This window comes from Anneissia japonica, unplaced genomic scaffold (assembly GCF_011630105.1).
Source record: "Anneissia japonica isolate Jap-2015-1 unplaced genomic scaffold, ASM1163010v1 scaffold287840_len1291095_cov163, whole genome shotgun sequence".
Lineage (NCBI taxonomy): Eukaryota > Metazoa > Echinodermata > Crinoidea > Comatulida > Comatulidae > Anneissia > Anneissia japonica.
Window position 1 is genome coordinate 169,462 of NW_022728493.1, and position 18,536 is coordinate 187,997.

The following is an 18,536-nucleotide window of genomic DNA, read 5'->3' on the forward strand; positions in this document are numbered from 1 at the left end:
CCCACCCATAGAGCTATTAAACAGCTAGAGTGCTGACAAGATGATGCAACAATAGAGAAAACCCTCTCACAGTCAGTGCACTATTGCTATGAAATACTACTGTAGTTCCAGAGGTATAGTCCCACCTCAGGTATAATCCCACCCCCGACTTTACGCCCAACTAACTTCACCTGCAAGAATTTCCCCGGGTAAATTCCCAGAAAATTGTGTGAGTAGGCCTAGGCCTAGGTCAGTAAATTTAACAAATGCTCACAAAAAATAAAGAAACTGCCTCTGAATTCTGCCAACTTGAAATTTTTTTAATTGCTTAGAACAGACACATGAAGTTGAACACAAAGCCCATCCTTGTAAATTCTTTTGTTGTTTACTGTCGCTAAAATAAAAACAGCTCGCTATATGCGGCTAAAAATAGACAACACAACGGTTCTTCCCTACATAGACTCGCCCAATGGGATGATCAGATCATTAATTCACAGGGGATTCACAGCGTAAAGACTCACATGTTCCACAGCTGCAGCTAAAAATAGACAATACAGCGGTTCGTCCCTAAAGAGACCCACCCAGTTGGCTGATTGGATTGTTAATTCACAGCGTGAGGTGGAGTGGGATTACACCTGGGGAGCTACGGACTAATATCCCATTCATCACATTGGTAAGTAGTGGATAATTCCTACAATGTAAATTTTTTTTTTTGAAATTCTAAAATTAGGGAACTCCCGATTTTTTGGTGTTTTGACATTCGAAATCGGGACGATCGATCCCGGTTAAATCGGGACAGTTGGCAGGTATGATATTTTTGACAAATGTTAAACAATACAATCAAAACTGAAGATACAATTTTGAGATACCATGTCTGAATGGCATAGGGCAATCAACTTTATATATATTATAATGCAATCAATATAGAGCATATTAAGACCCATCACTGTCTCTTATACACATCTAGATGTGTATAAGAGACAGCATTGGAATATCAAAAATAGGGACGCCCCAACCCAGTGTTCGAAATAAGGAAATAAGTTGTCTGGCGGTCAACCTAGATGGAAACTTTGGTTGTCCGCAAATGTTTTTATTTGTCCGTATATATTATCTGTTGCTTGCTTCATTTTTACCTTGCACTGTTTTCCCTTCTAAGATCGTTCGACGTGACAAAAAGTTCAATGAAAAGTTTGAACGCCTTCCCACGCGCGCCTCCATTCGCCTTGATACGCGAGTCAGTGCCTTGTTGTGCGGCCCACCCATAGAGCTATTAAACAGCTAGAGTGCTGACAAGATGATGCAACAATAGAGAAAACCCTCTCACAGTCAGTGCACTATTGCTATGAAATACTACCGTAGTTCCCGAGGTATAGTCCCACCTCAGGTATAATCCCACCCGCAACTTTTCGCCTGCAGGAATTTCCCCGGGTAAGAAACAAGATGTTTTTTAGCTGCACACATAGCGACTTTAATTAATTAACCACACACACTTAGGGACGTTAATTAATTATGCCACAAGAAATCACTGTTGGCAAGAAATTTGTCCACCTGGGATCTACAGTATACGGCAGAATTCCAGTTGGGATTTGCTTCATTCTTACATATCTCTCTTTTTGTACAAAGTAATCATTTAGAAAAAAATGACAGATAAAGCAATGACATATGTTTCTATACAAGTATATACTGTATAATTGGTTTTAAAAAAAAGTTTTAAGGATAATATTTTCAGTCCTACACCTTTTATCAGCTTAACTATAGCTGAACCAAAATAAAATAATATACTGCAAGAGCAAACAATAAGAAATAAAACATGTAATAACATCTACATATTCACCTGTGTAGTACTGTACAAATGAGTGAAGCCAATTCGATTGTAGTCCACCTTAAACTGGAACACTCCATAAACATCAGGAAGCTTAAATTTAGTAGAGAATCTTCCATCTGAAAGAAAAAAAAAAAAACTACAATATAACTGAAATGCAAAGATTGAATGAAAACCAAGACAAAGTTTGCAAGGCGAATATATAAATATAAATCCTGGTATATTGGAAGTTGATATTTAAAAAGATCTGTTGATCTTGCTTATCCGATCAACCCCTAGGCCCGCATTGGACGACTGTAATTAATTATGCGATTAATTAACAATAATTATTTTAAAATCGTATGCGCGGTTTAGTGTGCATGTAAAGTTAAAAGAATGTGAGAAAATATCAAAAGACGTTTATAAAAAATATTCCTTCTTCCATTTATAATTAATTTCTAAGTTTAGGGTAATTAGCAATTTGTAATTTGATCGTTGTTTTTGTAACATGATCGCCTTGATCGAGGCGTCGGCGTCAATACTGGTGGTGAATAAAATCACCTATAAACACACTTTATTTTCAGAAAATAACTATTCTGACACTTTCATACTATAAATATATTTTCAAAATACTGTACCAGATTTGGTTATTATATCGACATATTTCCGCGTAAAATTGATTTTTTTGTGGCTGAAAGCAAAGCATGGGCCATCATTTATGCTTGACGCCATCTTGTGTGTTTACAAAAATGAAAATGAACCCTCAACATGATCGTTGAACTTTTCAACTTTCTGTTTTTCAGTGACCTGCGCCCTCTACACGTTGAGACAGATGAAAAAATAAAGAAAAATTTTGATACCAAATCATCCTATATCATCGAAATTTTTCGTATTTTTTCATTTTTTTTTTAAACACACAATACGCAATTTTCGCACGACCTTGGAAGACTAGGCAGAAAATTATAAATTATGGATTTTACCTTGCGAGGTAGGTTAGGCTATTCACGGTACAGTGCGTAGTGGGGAATGGGTGACTAAACGCGGCGAGGCGCCTAGGGCCCCTTCGATGTAAAATTTTATATTATTTTTATCTTCCAAAGTTCTTCGTCAATAAATTCAATTTTAGATTTATTTTGTAAAGGAATAATTTGTGCTGATGTGGAGATGTGTTTGTATTCTGACTACTGACTCAGGATTCAATAATTTATTTTTAAAATTATTCATCAAAAAATATTTATAAAATAAAACAATAATTGGAAATAATTTATTTTTAAAATTTTTTTCATAATTTCACAATACTAAATAATAAGTTATTTAGAAGTATGTTTTTATTATCTTTTACACTTCACTCTTATCACCTTAGCTATAGGCCTATAACTCTACTTATTACATACTTTTGCTTTTAAGTGATGTGCGGACAAATGGGTCAATACGGACAAATTCCAGTTGTACATCATTAGAATCAAATGGTTTCCACTGTCCGGCCACAAGCTGTTCAATTAGTATACTGTATTCCTAAAAAAAAATTAAAAAAAAAAATCATTATTTTACAAATTAATTTTTTTTTTCTCTATCACTTAAATTAAAAAAAAAAAACATTTAAACTGCAAACAGGAACAGTTAGAGGCCTAGGAGGATTACACTCCAAAATACAGACAAAAAGATTTCTAAATTGTCAAAATTTGTAATTTAGGGAGTTAAAATTCTTCATCAGAGTTCGGTGGTAAGCTTGACTATTTTAATACTTTGAAATTCATGCATATTTGAGAAATCAGCCTTCAAAGTTTATGATTTCAGGCATTTCTCAGGCAGAAACCATCACTAAATCCTTAAAAATTGTTGTTTTAACATTGAAAATGGAGAAAATAACATATATAAAGGTGAAATAAAATAGATTTCAAAAATGTTGACATCCCAGGATGTTTTGGTCATAATCTCTGAAAAAGGATTTGCGACGAGTGACTGGTTTGGTTTGTCTTCGCCATATGTATCGATTATAAACTTAAGGACAACACTCCCAGCTACTGAAAGGTCATCCCCTGCCTTAGCTTTTGACCATGCTTGAGGCTCTAACAATCAATATTCATATTATAAAGAAAGGTTATTTGGATTATTATTTAGAAAAGATTGTCCGTAATGATGTATCGCCAGAAGAAGATTGTTACTTGTGCAGTATAATGTTTCAAAGGCCAGTTTTCAAGCTTAAAAATAAAAGCAATTTAAAGCCTAAGTAACATGAATTTTAGACCCTGAAATTGAGCAAAAGGTCTACTGACATAGTACCAGCAGTATAAAAAAATAAATAAATAAAAAAAAAAATAACGAAAACGGACTGATTATAAGTTTCCAATTTCACTGTGCTTTGGTAAAACAATATTTTTTTTTTTGGCCTCATAAGCAAATGTATGCAAGCTATGAAATAGAAAGGCCTTACCACATGATCTTCAATGGTGTAAGCAGCTGGGGGTGTCTTTTGTCCGACAATATGATGGCTAACACCGGTGACACGAAGTACGCCCTTCTCCTTGAACACCCATTGAGAGAGAGCATATGCAAGGTCTTGGTTACCAGACTTAGCAAATCTATGTGAAAAAAAAAACAAACAAATAGTGTAACTAAAAATCTGCCGATATTATTGTCTAGGGATAACGATTTTAAAGAGAGCATTATATCTTAGTCAGCTAAATTTGTGGTAGCCACTGTGTTTGGCAATCATGGAGATCACTGGATCCCTGATTCAATCAAGTTCATAGTCCCTCTGTGCAACATGGCCCATGTGCAAGAATGTTCAGGTAGTATACTCTTCAGCAAAGAGCAAGAGATTGCTCTTACACTACAACACTAAAAAGACCCACTAGAAAAAGTTTTCGGACTTAAAACCAACTCTGCAACCATTAGTTAGTTTTTGCCGTACGATGTTAACCTTAACTTTAACATTAGTACCCAACTTGCAACACGATAACTCTGCCCCGTTTGTAAACAAATAAAAAATATGCATGCGCAAACCTGTAACTAACGTCCGTCAAGCACGTAAAATCATGAATTTAACGTACTCCACAACGCAAGATGAATATATTATGACGTCATCTGTTAACGTTAAGGTTAACGTCGTGCAGCTAAAACTCCCTAATAATACACTGTAAAACCTTATTTTTGCGATTTTGCAATTTGAAATATTTTTCAGCTTTTTAAAGTACAATAGCTTAATTTTTGTGACCATCGTTTTATCCAGAAAATTAAGGGTTACGAAAATAAGGGGCTTTACAGTATTGAAATTCATGCAGAATAAAGATGAATCCCTGAATTGAATATCTGTATAAATTTTAAATGAAAAAAGAAAAGTGCATAATTTGCTTACTATTAATGCAATAATTAGACTTATGTATTCAATCATAAATATACATACACTTATCATCCTATGATTAAGATGAAAATTAAAAAGCACTATGGAATTGCTCTGTACCTTTCAGAGCCTGCAACGGCCTTTTGAACGGCAGACTGGAAGTAAGCATCGCTGAAAAACTCCAAGGAACCAGAGAAAACAACGCGAGCATTGTTGCGGGCCTGGAGGGCAGTGATGAACTGTGTGTTCTTACCAACAGCGTGTGGATAATCGACGATGTCATCAGAAGGATTGTGGGAGTATGAGGAAGAAGTACCGTGTAAGATATCCATTACCAGGGGGTTCTCCGGGTCGGCAGTCATTCTAAAATTATGAAAATACATAGTGTTAATAAATAGATATATTTTACTTTCTTCAAAATTAGTGTTCTTTAATGTCTTATACAAGTTCACCCTCCAATTTGGGACCACGTTTGGGCACTAATTGGAGGGTGAACTTGGAGGGTGGTCTAGGGATTCGGTCTCCTGTTAGCATAGTATTTTGTGGAAATACAACCTTTCAATTTAATATTACTACTGTATACTTACCCAACACCCTTGAATAAAATCGGATTTAATTTCTTATCTCTTACAATGGTTTTAGATTCTATGATGTTCGAGGGATCAGCTACGATCAATGTATGCTACAAAAAGATAAAAACAAAATATATTAAACTACTGATATTTATATTTCACTTTATTCAAATTCAAGTACAAGTTCCTCGTTTGTAACAATTCGTGGCCAATGGCCAAATTGCAAGTTACAATTACACGAGAGAATGGCAATAAAACATATAAAAAATTACATTGAAATGGAAGATAATTATTGTCATAATAAAATTATTATTATAAGAATTGACATTAACAATGAAAATTAATATGATAAAACTTTAACTTAAAAAGGAAGATTACTATTATCATTTTCGTTCTTAAGCCTAGTTTTATAAAATTGCTACATATTGAAACTGCTCTCGAGACAACATGGAACACTTCCTAATTTGTCATCGATGCCATCAGCAAAGCTGAACCAGTTTTACTTTTCAGACTTGTTGGCAATGTACCATATTGCCAAATACATATGAGGTGAGCTGGCCAATATAAACATATTTTTTCCAATTTTATCTGCATATTCTGAAGCAGTTTAAGTTCAATCAGTGACACACCTAAAGCTAGGAATAGTGAGCTTTCGATTTGCACGATGACGCGACACTAGAACAGAACCACTCATGCATGACCGTCCAACAGGGCATCCTACGTACTCTTCATATATAGATTTGGCCGAATTGTGTCCTAAAATCCACGTAACGGGTAGAACTTAACGTTCTCGCATGCGCAGATGTCATTCAGTCACGCAATCGAAAGCTCCCTACTTTCAATTTCATATACTCACCATGCCTTCATCTTTGACGTCAAAGTTAAGGTGATCTATTACAGCTGTGTTTTCCTCATCAAATTCAACACCACAATTACTTCCAATTTCCCTTATAGGGTCACCTGTAACCAAAGGATTTAAATATAAACCTATTCAATTTATTAAACACAAATATATATATTTTTTTCTTGATAGAAAACGAGATACTGACCAAAATGAACAGCCCCAAAATATAGAAATTATGTATTTTTCCTCACAATAACCATACCGGTACTGTAAGGCATTTATCAATCCCTAAGACGAGACTTAATACCTTGTTTTGCAAACCCGCTGCCCGCCAAAAATGATCATTTCATTTTTTATTTTTGGCCAATTAGCGCACTTTCCACCACAAAAAATTTCAGAAATTTCGTTATTTTTTCACACCTGCCGCTGTGTTGAAATCTCCAAAAATTAGATATGTATATTTCTTTCTACTTATATAAATTTAAAGCATTTAACCTTTCCAATACTCCGATGTTTACAATCATTTTATAACATTATATTTTTTCCTCCATCTGGAAATTTTTGGCAAAACTATTTGCTAAATAAGAAAACAACAGTTTATTTTTATTTTTTTTTCCTGCAATTCTCTGATGACCTTTAAAAAAAATAACTTTATGAAACAAAGATTTTAAAAAGTCTCGCCTAAACGGGGTACATCACAACACACAATGCAATATAATACTGTATACCCTTATTTCAAGCAATGTAAATCATCCAATATAAAATTTTCAACTCAAGAATTTCAAAAAAAGGAGGAAATGGAAGTTAGAAACATACTACCATATCACAATCGTATATCCTTTACTGTTATATTACGTTTACTGCACTTGTACTCACCTATACTATAAAAAGGAAACATATCTCTCATGCATGTATTAAAATCTTATAGCCTTCATTGCTTTTTGAAAGTTTACTGTCCTTGCACTCACCTATACTTGAACCTGCAGCTACTAAAACATTACCACCACCATCAATGAAATCTAAAACTGTATCTTCTCCAATGTTGCCTCCAAATTCTTAAAAGTTAATTATAAAAACATCTTTAAAACAAACTTCTTGGTTTACAGCTGACATTAAATGTGCTATACAACAAAGAAAAAAATACACTTTCGAACATATGAATTAAATAACCTTTGGAAGAATGGATTTTAGCAAAACTGATGTCACCCTTGCAAATTACTCAACTGCTCTTGAAAACTGGTTGACAAATGTGAGTCATTATTGTGATGCGACACTCAATGAGGTGACCAAAACAACGAAAGAAATGCCAGTTGCTCTCAGTTGCATTAACGTTCATTTTGCTGCGCTACAATGTAGATTACAAACAATTGAAATTTATCGTGGAACATTAGTGACCCAGCTACTCAAGTTTGTTAATGTCGTATGAAATTATGGTAGCATTGCATAGCAATGAGTTGGAGAGTATCTACAGTAGGAAATCACAAATGCACTCAGAGCAACTAAAGTTGTCCCAACACTCCTTCACTTTTAAAACTCCATCTCCCACACATAACAAACTGTCATTACAAAAAAACTCCTTTGTGCCAAATTCATTCTCATTTTTACACTCAAATTTTTAACAAGATAAGTGAATCATTTTTTAATAATATTCTGAAAGCTATTTTTATAATCGATTTCCGTTGTTAGATATCATTTTAAAACATTTCAAGAATTGCCATGTATGGCAACCTTCTCTGTACTTCCAAAGAAAATTTTCTTGTATCATGTAGTTGCTTGCATCATGAATGGTTGCGTGATTGTAGTTGCTATCAAGTTGTGTTGCTTTGAGTTGAATCGAGTCAGAAATGGCAATATTAGCTTACCAACAATTTCAATACTTCATATAATGCATTTCTTACAATTAATTCTATAAATTGTAATTTTTGGTGTTATCTTATTGTCATACAATTAAAAAAAAAAAATTAAAAAAAATTATGCCTACAGGTACTTGAATTTATTCTTTGTAAATAAAGTTTTACTATAATATGATCTCTAAACATATTATTGCTGTGGTATGAATCTTCAGTACCAGAAAAACAAATATTCTGTAAAAAAAAAAAAACAAAGTACTGTACTTACCCTCAACTGAGGGGCAAAATAGAATAAGATGTTCATAAAGGTACTCTCCATAGCTTGTGAGTTTTAAGTTTGAATCGTCAGCACTTTTATAACTCAGTTCATAACCTCTATCTGTAAAGCAATAAAAAAACTTCGTTACCAATTATTAATAAATTAGGCTTTGACTACTGTATATAGCGTGCATGTACATGTCATAGCAACACATTGTCTGGGCTGGTGATTTACTAATGATTACTTACAACTAAATTATTTGCATTTTACAATACAAAAACTTCGATTTATAGAGTCTAAAAAATATGTTATAGAAAAAATTGTTTTGATTAATACATTTTTTTATATAGCTTTATAGTATTACTGTAGGAACTCTGAATAATGTGATACAGGGACTGCTAGTCACAGGCCTGGAAAAAAATATTTTTTCACCTCCGACCATGAAAATTATCTTGATCAAATGCCCTCAGGACCAAATTTTTTCTTTACACTATTATAGCGAAACAGTATTACATTTAGTGGTTTGAAGCAAGCATTAATATAAAATTCAATTACGAGTATGCATAAAATTGTGATGTGTAACAAATGTTTGGGGTGTTTTTTTTTGTTTTTAAATAAAAAAAAAAAAAAAATTATTTTTTAAAAATGCCTCCAGGGCAATGGTCAATGCCTCTGACCGCTGGTCGCGCAACTTTTTCAGCCCTGGCTAGTCAATACGAATGGATGCTGCTTTGAGGGAATGATAATCCGGATGCGGATGTCAGTTTGAGCAGTTGCGTTTAGTGCAAACTAAAATAAGGGTAAATTTATGTGGTAGGGGTAGGTTGACTAGCTTTTTTTTTTTTCAGGGACCTTATTTTCTTTTTGGGGGGGGGGGGTTGGGAGAGGGTTGGTAGAGGTGGGGTGATCTCATTTTTTTAAACAATTTTTGTAAAAAAACCTTTAATAGCATGATGGTGACTTACATTGAGGTACATTTTATTCAACCTTATAGTAATGCATACATTGCAGCACATGGCTGAATTGTGTATGAATTAACAATAGTTAAAAATATAATATAATAAACAGCATATAAATTGATAAAAAAAAAAATACAGAATGACATCAAAAATTGAAAAAAAAAGAGAAAAATCGGTCAAAAGCAAATCATGTACTGTACATCAAAATGTTAGACTTAAACCTAGCCTAGGCCCAAAATTAATAGGTCTACTTTTATTCATTATAAAAGTCTATTACGATTAATTGCGCAAACTTTTTTCCTTTGGCCTTGTCCTGTTTTAATTTCCATTTGTCAACTTATCAATCAAATCAATGATTGTTCAATTTAATAATAATAATTCTAGCTGAGATCATAATTGCCTAGAGGCAGGTTAGCCTGATATAGCGGCCCAGCAGCAGGCTACTACGGCGAGGGTCAGGCCTACGCTAGGCCTGATGAAACTATCAGACTAATTCTTATTTTAGTATTTATTTAGGCCTGGTAGTGGTAAATCCTTAATAAATGCCATTTTTATTCTTATTGTAGCTACCTACTGCATCCCACACACACATAGCCTATCTTTTGGGTCCTACTAAATACCACATGGAACACACGGGACCACACGGCTGCAAAAATGATAAAAATATAACCACACCAGAGTAGAAAACTACTTAATAATCAATAGAAACCAACTTTTAGAACGGTAATTATCCGAATTCCGTTAAAAATTCTGCTTAAAAAAAATTCATTTTTACCATATTTTGGACAATTACCATTATAAAAGTTGGTTTTTATTAATTATATAGGAGTTTTATACTCTCGTGTGGTAATTTTTTAATCATTTTTGCACCCATGTGGTCTTGAGTGGTCCCGTGTGTTCCGTGTGGTATTTTTTGTAGGACAGTATCTTTTAATTTTATCAATGGCATTGCAGATTTTCCGATCGCTTAAAACATTGGAATTGCTGTATATAGTATCTCCCAAAAAACTAGTCCCTATGTTGAATCGTAACCTCTAGTCCTAATAAGTTAATAGCAATATAAGCACATAAATTTAAATGTCACATTTTAATACAAAACTTGATGGAAGAAACTTTGCGCAGTTTGCATACTGCTCCCACAGTTTGAAACAGCTTTTTAAACAGCAGCAACCCAATTGAAAATGAGCAAAACAAAGAAAATGAACAAACGGTCAGTGCACAACACAAATAATATAAACTCAAAAACAACTCTGGCTTTGAATAAAAGCAACCCTTAAAAATAAACCATTCGTATAGAGACTTGCTGTGGTATTATGTTTGTTGTTCTATATGTCTAGGCCTAATCTGTATCCTACTTCTCGAGTCCCTACCAAAGCTTAAACGCCACGCACGGTGAAGCCGGTATGTATGATTTGGTGTCGGTGACGTTGCAGCAACAGGACGACCACTAGGCTAGCCTAGCAAGAGAGGGCTTCAACTTTTTTGCCTACCTTGTAATGATTTGAAGAATATGGAATGTGATTCTTTCAACGTCATAGAATCTAATAAAACTAGCGTTTTTCCACTGCCTTGGACAGTGGAAAGTAAGCCAAAAGCAGCTACTAATACTACCAAAACACCAACTGCCATGCTTCTTAGCTGGATTACAGGTTGTAGAGGTTGGATATCATTAATGTTGCGAGTGTGAACAGGCTCAAGACCTAGAAGTTGACAGACCTGGGTTGTTAGGCCTAGCTCTGTATTTGACTTGTATTTCGGACAATTAGTTAAGTCTAAGTTAATATATTTTAATTATGCAAATTTTAATGTCCGTAAATTTCATTTAATAACGTAGGCCTCATTATAAAGCTTCGTGACCTAGACCGCATATGGACTATTTTTCATGTATGCTGCAGCCTATTTTTAAGCCAATCACAGGTAGGCAACGTGGACCCATCCAATACCCAGAGAGTTGTAATTTTCTTTTTTCTTTTTTTAAATGTTTTGTGTATTCATGAGAGAATGTTAGTAAGTTTAATTATTATAACTAAGAAGTAAAGATCACAATCTGGTAATGCATGTACAAAAATAGAACGTGTAGCAGCTTTTGCTATTTATTTTAATTTTCAGGTACTGACTGAGTGAGAGAACTTACTTTTTTTCGATCCCGCATCTGTTTCCAGGTCAGTGGTCATAGGTCATGTATTGATTGCCGTTGTAAACAAGAGGGTTTTCCATGTTTATGAGAAAAGTCTGTTAACATTTTTTTACAAAGCTGAACAGCGTCATCAACCATGGGGTGTGATATCCCATGTGTTACTTATGTCGCCCTTTACATTCTTTCGTCTTCAATAATATCCACAAATACACGATCAGCCACTCACTGGAGATTGGTGAATCGGGATGGTGTAGCTCTTGTTGAGCCTGTTATCGACGAGGTGCCAACAATGAGTGTGAACAGTGAGGACCCAGTCTTGAGCATCTTAGCGCAAAAATATGGATTTGGTGAGGCGAGTGAACGGGCTGAATGTGTCTCCTGTGAAGAGAAACTAGGACTAGAGCGAAACAGGTACACAGTTTACTGTTATGATCAATTTTATACTATTAACTAGACCATGGAGGAAAAAAAGACCTAGGGCCATAGGCATGGCTTATTATGCCTCGCTAGGCTAGTAGTAGTAGTAGTAGGCCTAGGCCCTAGGGTAGGCCTAGGCCTGCCCCTAGAAGGCCTACTAACAGAGGACCCCACTAGGGTATATGCGGTAGCAGGTCAAAACGACAATAAACCAAAACGGCAATAACCAAAGCGGCAAAGAACCAAAACGGCAATGATAAGTACCAAAACGACAACAGAACAAAACGACAATGACAAGTACCAATATACGGCAATAGGCATAGATCAAAACAGCAAAAGAGCAAAATCAATGTCAAGACTAACCACATAATTTTCTGAATCGTTTTTAAATTGTCCAGACAAGCAAATTCGAATAATATTGCCATAGGCTCCTTTTTCAACTTTTAAATCGCTCGCAGGTTTTTTTTTTTTTAAATTTAATACACATTTATGACGAATTATAAAAGATGCTTCATTTTGTTTATATTTTAAAGTTTAATTTATATATTATTATTATTTTTATTATTATTATTATTATTTCATGTTTTTTACTTTTATGACATAAATTTTTTAGTCTATATTTGAAATTTTTATTTATTTAAATGTTTACTGTTTTTATATTCTGTTCCCCAATCTTTTAATTATTGAATTTGTATGTATTATTATAATTTTTATTATTATTATTATTGTTATTGTTATTATTATTATTATTATTATTATTATATTTTATTCTTATTATTTATTGTTGTTGTTGCTATTGTTGTTGGTGTTGCTTCTGCTGCTGTTGTTGCTGCTGCCGCCGTTGTCGTTCTTTTGCATGCTTAACTTCTATGAAAACTTAGCCTCATTTTTACCGTATTAATCGTCGTACACTTTCATGTTTATACATGGTTTATATTTTCACATTTTTACTTTTATGACATAAATTGTTTAGCCTCATTTTGTCTGTATTTGAAAGTTTTGGTCCATTGCCGTTCTGGTCAAAAAGTGTTGCCATTTTTGTTTTTTGCCGTTTTGGTCATTGCCGTTTTGACAAGAAAGCGTATATGCGTCAGTGTGCATCATCGATTTGCAAATATTGTAGGTGTTAATAAATATAAAATATTTATTTAATAAAAGTATATATCTGACTGGTAAATCATTTTAAAATTATATTAGGACATTTCACTAGGCCTACGGAAACATTTGGCATAATCCATCTGTGCAGATTTTGCCGAAAATTAGGCTTTGACATAACCTTATGTATAAACAATGTATTGTAATTACTATTCTGTGCACATTTTCTTAGTGATTTTCCACGCAAATATGAGCTGGTTTTTGAGGTACTGCATCATCCGTGCAATTAAAAAACTTTACTCATGGAATTATTTTATTTACAGTAATAATAAAATGTATTGGCCAATTATACCTTAAAGTAAAATTCATAAAAACAAAGTGAATCCGTCATTCAGGGGTCCAAATGTTGGTAAAAGTTAATTTCGGGAGCAGTGATGGCACCAATTGGGAGGGGGTGGCCGTGTCAGGGAGCTCCCTCCCCTCCACCCTCCCCGCCAAAAAAAAATCATATGTGCTGTATTTTCTACATAATAGTAGACTCTAAAATCAATTAAATAAGAATTTTAGGGGCTTTTCCCCCTGGATGACTTTCGATATATTTTGAGAAGCTTCTGACTACGCCCACTTTGCTCCCGTCGGGGCCCTCGGCACCACCCTTGTCCGGGAGACATGCTGTGGCAAATCCGAGAATTTGCAATATGGAAGGGGGCAGGCAGGGGCTTCCACAGATGTATGGCCTGCTATATACCACATGTGCACCCCCACCCCCTTATATCACCCTTGTGTTATAACGCGACATGCCATAAATGCCACTGCCTAGTTCACACACAAAAGCGTATCTTACGCCAGCCTTATGCCATTTGTGTAAACATACCTTAAATTAAAAATAACCCCATAAAGAAAAGGGGGTTCAGTTGTCATTTTGATTAAGGGGGTCTGGGTTCTTCCCTGGAAAATTTTGATTTCTAGATGATGGAAAATGAGCTAGGCTTTCCCGACTTCTAATTTTCCCATTGTAATAAAAACAATTTCAGTTCACGGGTCCTTAAAAGGTAGGTCTAGAATTTTTTTTTAAATTAAAATTTTTTATCCCCCACCCTCTCAAATCCGCCAATGCTTTAATGATGCAGAAATCATGGGCTCATGTCAGATATTGTCCTGAAATCATATTTATTTTTTAAACCATTAAATGTAGTTCGAATTTTTCACTGTTTCCAGAATTTTTCAAGAACCTGATGACCCCCTATTTTGCACACCACATGCAAACAGTACAGACGTTGACCATCTGGATGGCATTAAGAAACGCAACAGCCACGTATCAAGCCCTGAACCTGATGTCGCCATGATTTTCAAGAAGACAGAAGGAGAAGAAATTGATGTTAATACCTTAGAAACAAATTTAAGAGAATTAATTACCAATGTAAGTTTATTTGATGAAATAATTTCCAATGGATATTATATAATTTAGGTGCATCATAAATTGCAATGAAAATTGTTGATAATATTGTGGCATGGTAGGTACCAGTTTTTTTTTTTTTATTAAATCAGTATATAATCTTTCTTGTTTGGCCTTCAAATTTTTATTGTGTTTCTTTGTGTGCATATAGACCAGGTTTGTAAACTTGAAGACTGTGCACATGATTGATTTACTGGATAAATCTTAAGCACCCTTCTATCCAACATTTAAGATTTGGTGCATAATCTAATGGAAATTCCCTAGAATGTCAATTTGGTCCAGAGATCTGGATGGGGGGAGGGGGGATGGTGTGAGGGCGATGTCTTTGCTAGCATGTGTGTGAACTCTCATAGTAATCACAGCCTTCACAGAAGTTTGGCTGTAAAGTGGTAATAAATGGGAAATAATTGAATATCTAAATAATTAAGATTATTTTTAAAGTATTATTATGAGTGTTCTAAAATCCCTTTTCTTCTCAGCTTTGGTAGGCCTACTGGTCAGGGCTTGCTCAGAAATGAGGTTTCCGCTAAACTATAGAAACCAGCAGATTGCCTGTATTCTAATCTCCACCGCTACTTATCAATCATTGATTGAATAAATGTGATTTATGAAATATAATTCCTAATGTATTATTCAAATATTTAGGAAAATATACATGATTATTTTTGATAATACAGGGATTGTTTTTTTCTTCTTTACAGAATCCTGAATCCCTCTCTGTTTTAAACCAAGTAGGAAACTTCTGGCGTATAAAGGGAAATACTCGTCTTGCAATAGAATGCTTCCGGAAGGCACTTTATGTTTCACCACATAACCCAGATATTCTTTTAAATTTGGCACGTGTGTTTTACAATCTTAACTATCTAAATTCATCGTGGGTGATAGCACAACAGTCTTTGGAACTTAAGTCGTGTAAAGGGCCGGACCGTAACGCCTGGTTGCAGCACTATACTCTAGGTGAAATTCACAAGGCAATGGGTAATGTCAGTGAAGCATCGGACCATTTTCGTCATGCTTTGGAACTGAATCCTGGATTACACCAAGCAGAACTACATTTGCGGCAAATGGACGAACCGATTCTTGTAAATGTTACAGTTTACACAATTGTTATCATCTTGGTTATGATGATTGGAGTGTGTGTTGGGCTGTACATCACTGCGAGTAAAGGAAAGTCTGCAAGTCGTGGATTGCCATTGCAGGCAGCAAATGGAGACATGACGTAAATCCAGGAAAGTGCATCAGCAATGTAATGGAGGATTGTGTGTACCATCTCATCAGGAAATTGTTTTAATATTTTATTGTTTTGGAAAATATTTCACCATGGCACTGTTTTGCACCATACTACCAAAAAAGCAAAAAAACAGTGAGTTTTAGATCAAAGATGATGAGGAATCTCAGAGGGTTTGACATCACTTTGAATCCACTATTGCAGAAAGTGGTCTTCGGACCAATCAGAAACTTCAATTAGTTCCATCTAGCTAGCATGCTGGCTATACTCTGATGCATTAATAGCACTTCTTTATCTGCTATTTTTCTTTTCGCAAAATCTAAATGAAACAGTATTCATACTGTTTCACAGGTTGTGTCATACCTGTATGTGATAGATAATTAGCATATCATGACTCAGATTCCTCGTAATCTCAGATCTTCACCGCCCAGAAATTTTGGTGCCTCTTGTCAAAATTTCAGTGCATAATAATGTTATGTGCTACTCGCTTATCTAGTCTGTTATGTGCCCCCCCCCTCTTTTAGAAAATTCTGCATCCGCCCACTCATCAAATCAAATCAAATATACTTTTATTTTCCATACAATAAAGTAGTACAATATACAATAAGAATGCAAAATTGAAACAAATACATTGTATGGAAGGAGGCTACTGTAAGTTCAACAAGAGCTTTAAGACGTAGCCACCTTTAAAAAAAGTTGGAAAAAAATGACCGGTACCATTGTTTAGTTTTATCTGAAATAATAGAATCATAGAAATGATATACCAATAAAATTATAATAATTCCAATCCAGCTCATCAAACCCTTCATGATTCCTCACAAGGACTATTCAGTGATGTAACAAGGACGCCCAATTAGGCACCTGGCTAAAGCTTCTACTTAGGAGCTGTGATGTAGAACCCAGTTGAGTACAGGGCAAAGCCTGCCCGTTACAGTGTTTTTGATTTTTTAAGTGCTTATTTTTTATTTTCGATAATTTATTTTTCACGTTTTTGTTACCAGGCCTTATGATGGTTCGTAGTAATGCATTGGGCGAGACTTTTTAATACCTTGTTTTAATAGGAAACTTATTTTTAACTGGTTGTCAGAAGAGGGTGGGAAAACAAATACAAATATAATTTTGTTTTCTGATTTAGCGAAATGATTTTGCCAAAGCATCTCTGCTGAGGAGAAAATAAAAATAAAATTTTATTGATGTATGTAAACAGTGTAGCGTATTAATGAGATTGATAAATGCTTTAAATTTATAATAATTAAGGAAGAAAAAGATTTTTAGATTTTTTTTTTTGAGTGGCGAGCGTAACATTTCTTTTTTTTCGGAAACTTCCATGTTTTTTGGGGGCAAAGGCTCTGCTAACTAGTCAAAAATAAAATTATATTTTTATACGAAATCACCATTATTGGTAGTCAGGGGTTCCCTAAATAAGGTATAAAAAAGTCTCGCCTTGGCCCAAAAGTAAATGCTATTACTAGATTACATTTAGCCCCTCACTTCTCTTGGATTCTAATGCAGCCATTATAATTTCAATAATTTTTACTTACAATATAATGTTTATACCATGATTACAGTTGTGGTCCACCGATTCCATATTTAAACCAATTGTTTTAATTTATTTTGTTCTGTTTTAAATTATGCAATACAGTGTATTTGTATTTGGTTCATGATGATGTTGATGATGTTTTCTATGATGTAATTTAGAAAGAATAGTGATAGCCTCTCCTCCACACAGAAGTGAGTAAATTAATTAAATTAACACCAAGGTTTTCTGTGTTTCACTTTAAAGAGGTTTTACTCAGCTGTTTCAGCAGGATTTACAGATTCAAGTCTTGATTTCTGAGAACAGTATGTTTTTATGTTTCATTAAATATAAAGTTATAAGATTAAGTCATTTATTGTGTCTTAGCACTATTTTTGAGTATGATAGAGTATATATTTTAATTTGTAGGAGTGGGAAGAGGTTCAGGCCTCTCCGATTGCATCGGGGACAACTAGGTATTTTACTGCAATGAAATCATTAGTGATAGCAAGTGATTTTACAAGACACTCTTTTGTCTGCTATTGATACATTCACAAGTAAAATTCGTTTTCCTAATGCTTATACAAAGGTCAGTACAAAAGACAAAAATAAATATATAAATATATATGTAAATATAAGCGAAAATAAAACGATTGCATACGTTGACATAATAGAGACATGAAATTTCTTCAACACAAATATTTCTGACACGTCTGTGTCCTTCCTCATCGCAAGTCGTATAATTTATTTTATCTTTGTTTACGCTTATATTTATACATTTCTGTGAGACATACATGGATCCTACATCAGATACTATTATATATATATAGACTAGAAGGCTAAAAAGAGACCTTCCTATATCTGAGTTTCAAAACAAACTCAAGATTATTGCCAAGGATTGCCTTAAGCTTTCCAAGGAACTTTCCCTGAGGAGACAACACAAATTTGGTCGAGACAAGATCACTTCAACACAAGTGATCCAACCTTCGCACAATGTTTGGCTTTCACGTAAACCTAGAAGGTTCATTCGGCGCTTTAGTGATAATCCGTGCAACACCACGGATTCAGTTGTTCAAATTA

General features: G+C 34.4%; 2 protein-coding genes across 2 annotated transcripts; one reads left to right on the forward strand and one right to left on the reverse strand.

Annotated features, from left to right (window-relative positions):
- Positions 1–1,765: 1,765 nt before the first annotated feature.
- LOC117114150 (dolichyl-diphosphooligosaccharide--protein glycosyltransferase 48 kDa subunit-like) lies at positions 1,766–11,418 on the reverse strand. Its single transcript, XM_033257707.1, has 9 exons — positions 11,098–11,418; positions 8,658–8,768; positions 7,508–7,594; positions 6,552–6,655; positions 5,711–5,805; positions 5,244–5,486; positions 4,215–4,362; positions 3,175–3,295; positions 1,766–1,920 (listed from the first exon to the last, which is right to left on the reverse strand). The coding sequence occupies exons 1-9, from the start codon at positions 11,234–11,236 to the stop codon at positions 1,802–1,804; spliced, it is 1,167 nt and encodes a 388-aa protein (XP_033113598.1). The 5' UTR covers positions 11,237–11,418; the 3' UTR covers positions 1,766–1,801.
- On the forward strand, positions 11,131–17,828 carry LOC117114151 (tetratricopeptide repeat protein 17-like). The gene is made up of 4 exons (XM_033257708.1): positions 11,131–11,265; positions 11,717–12,155; positions 14,475–14,676; positions 15,414–17,828. Exons 2-4 carry the CDS (start codon positions 11,881–11,883, stop codon positions 15,933–15,935), a joined length of 999 nt encoding a protein of 332 aa, XP_033113599.1. The 5' UTR covers positions 11,131–11,265; positions 11,717–11,880; the 3' UTR covers positions 15,936–17,828.
- Positions 17,829–18,536: the final 708 nt, after the last annotated feature.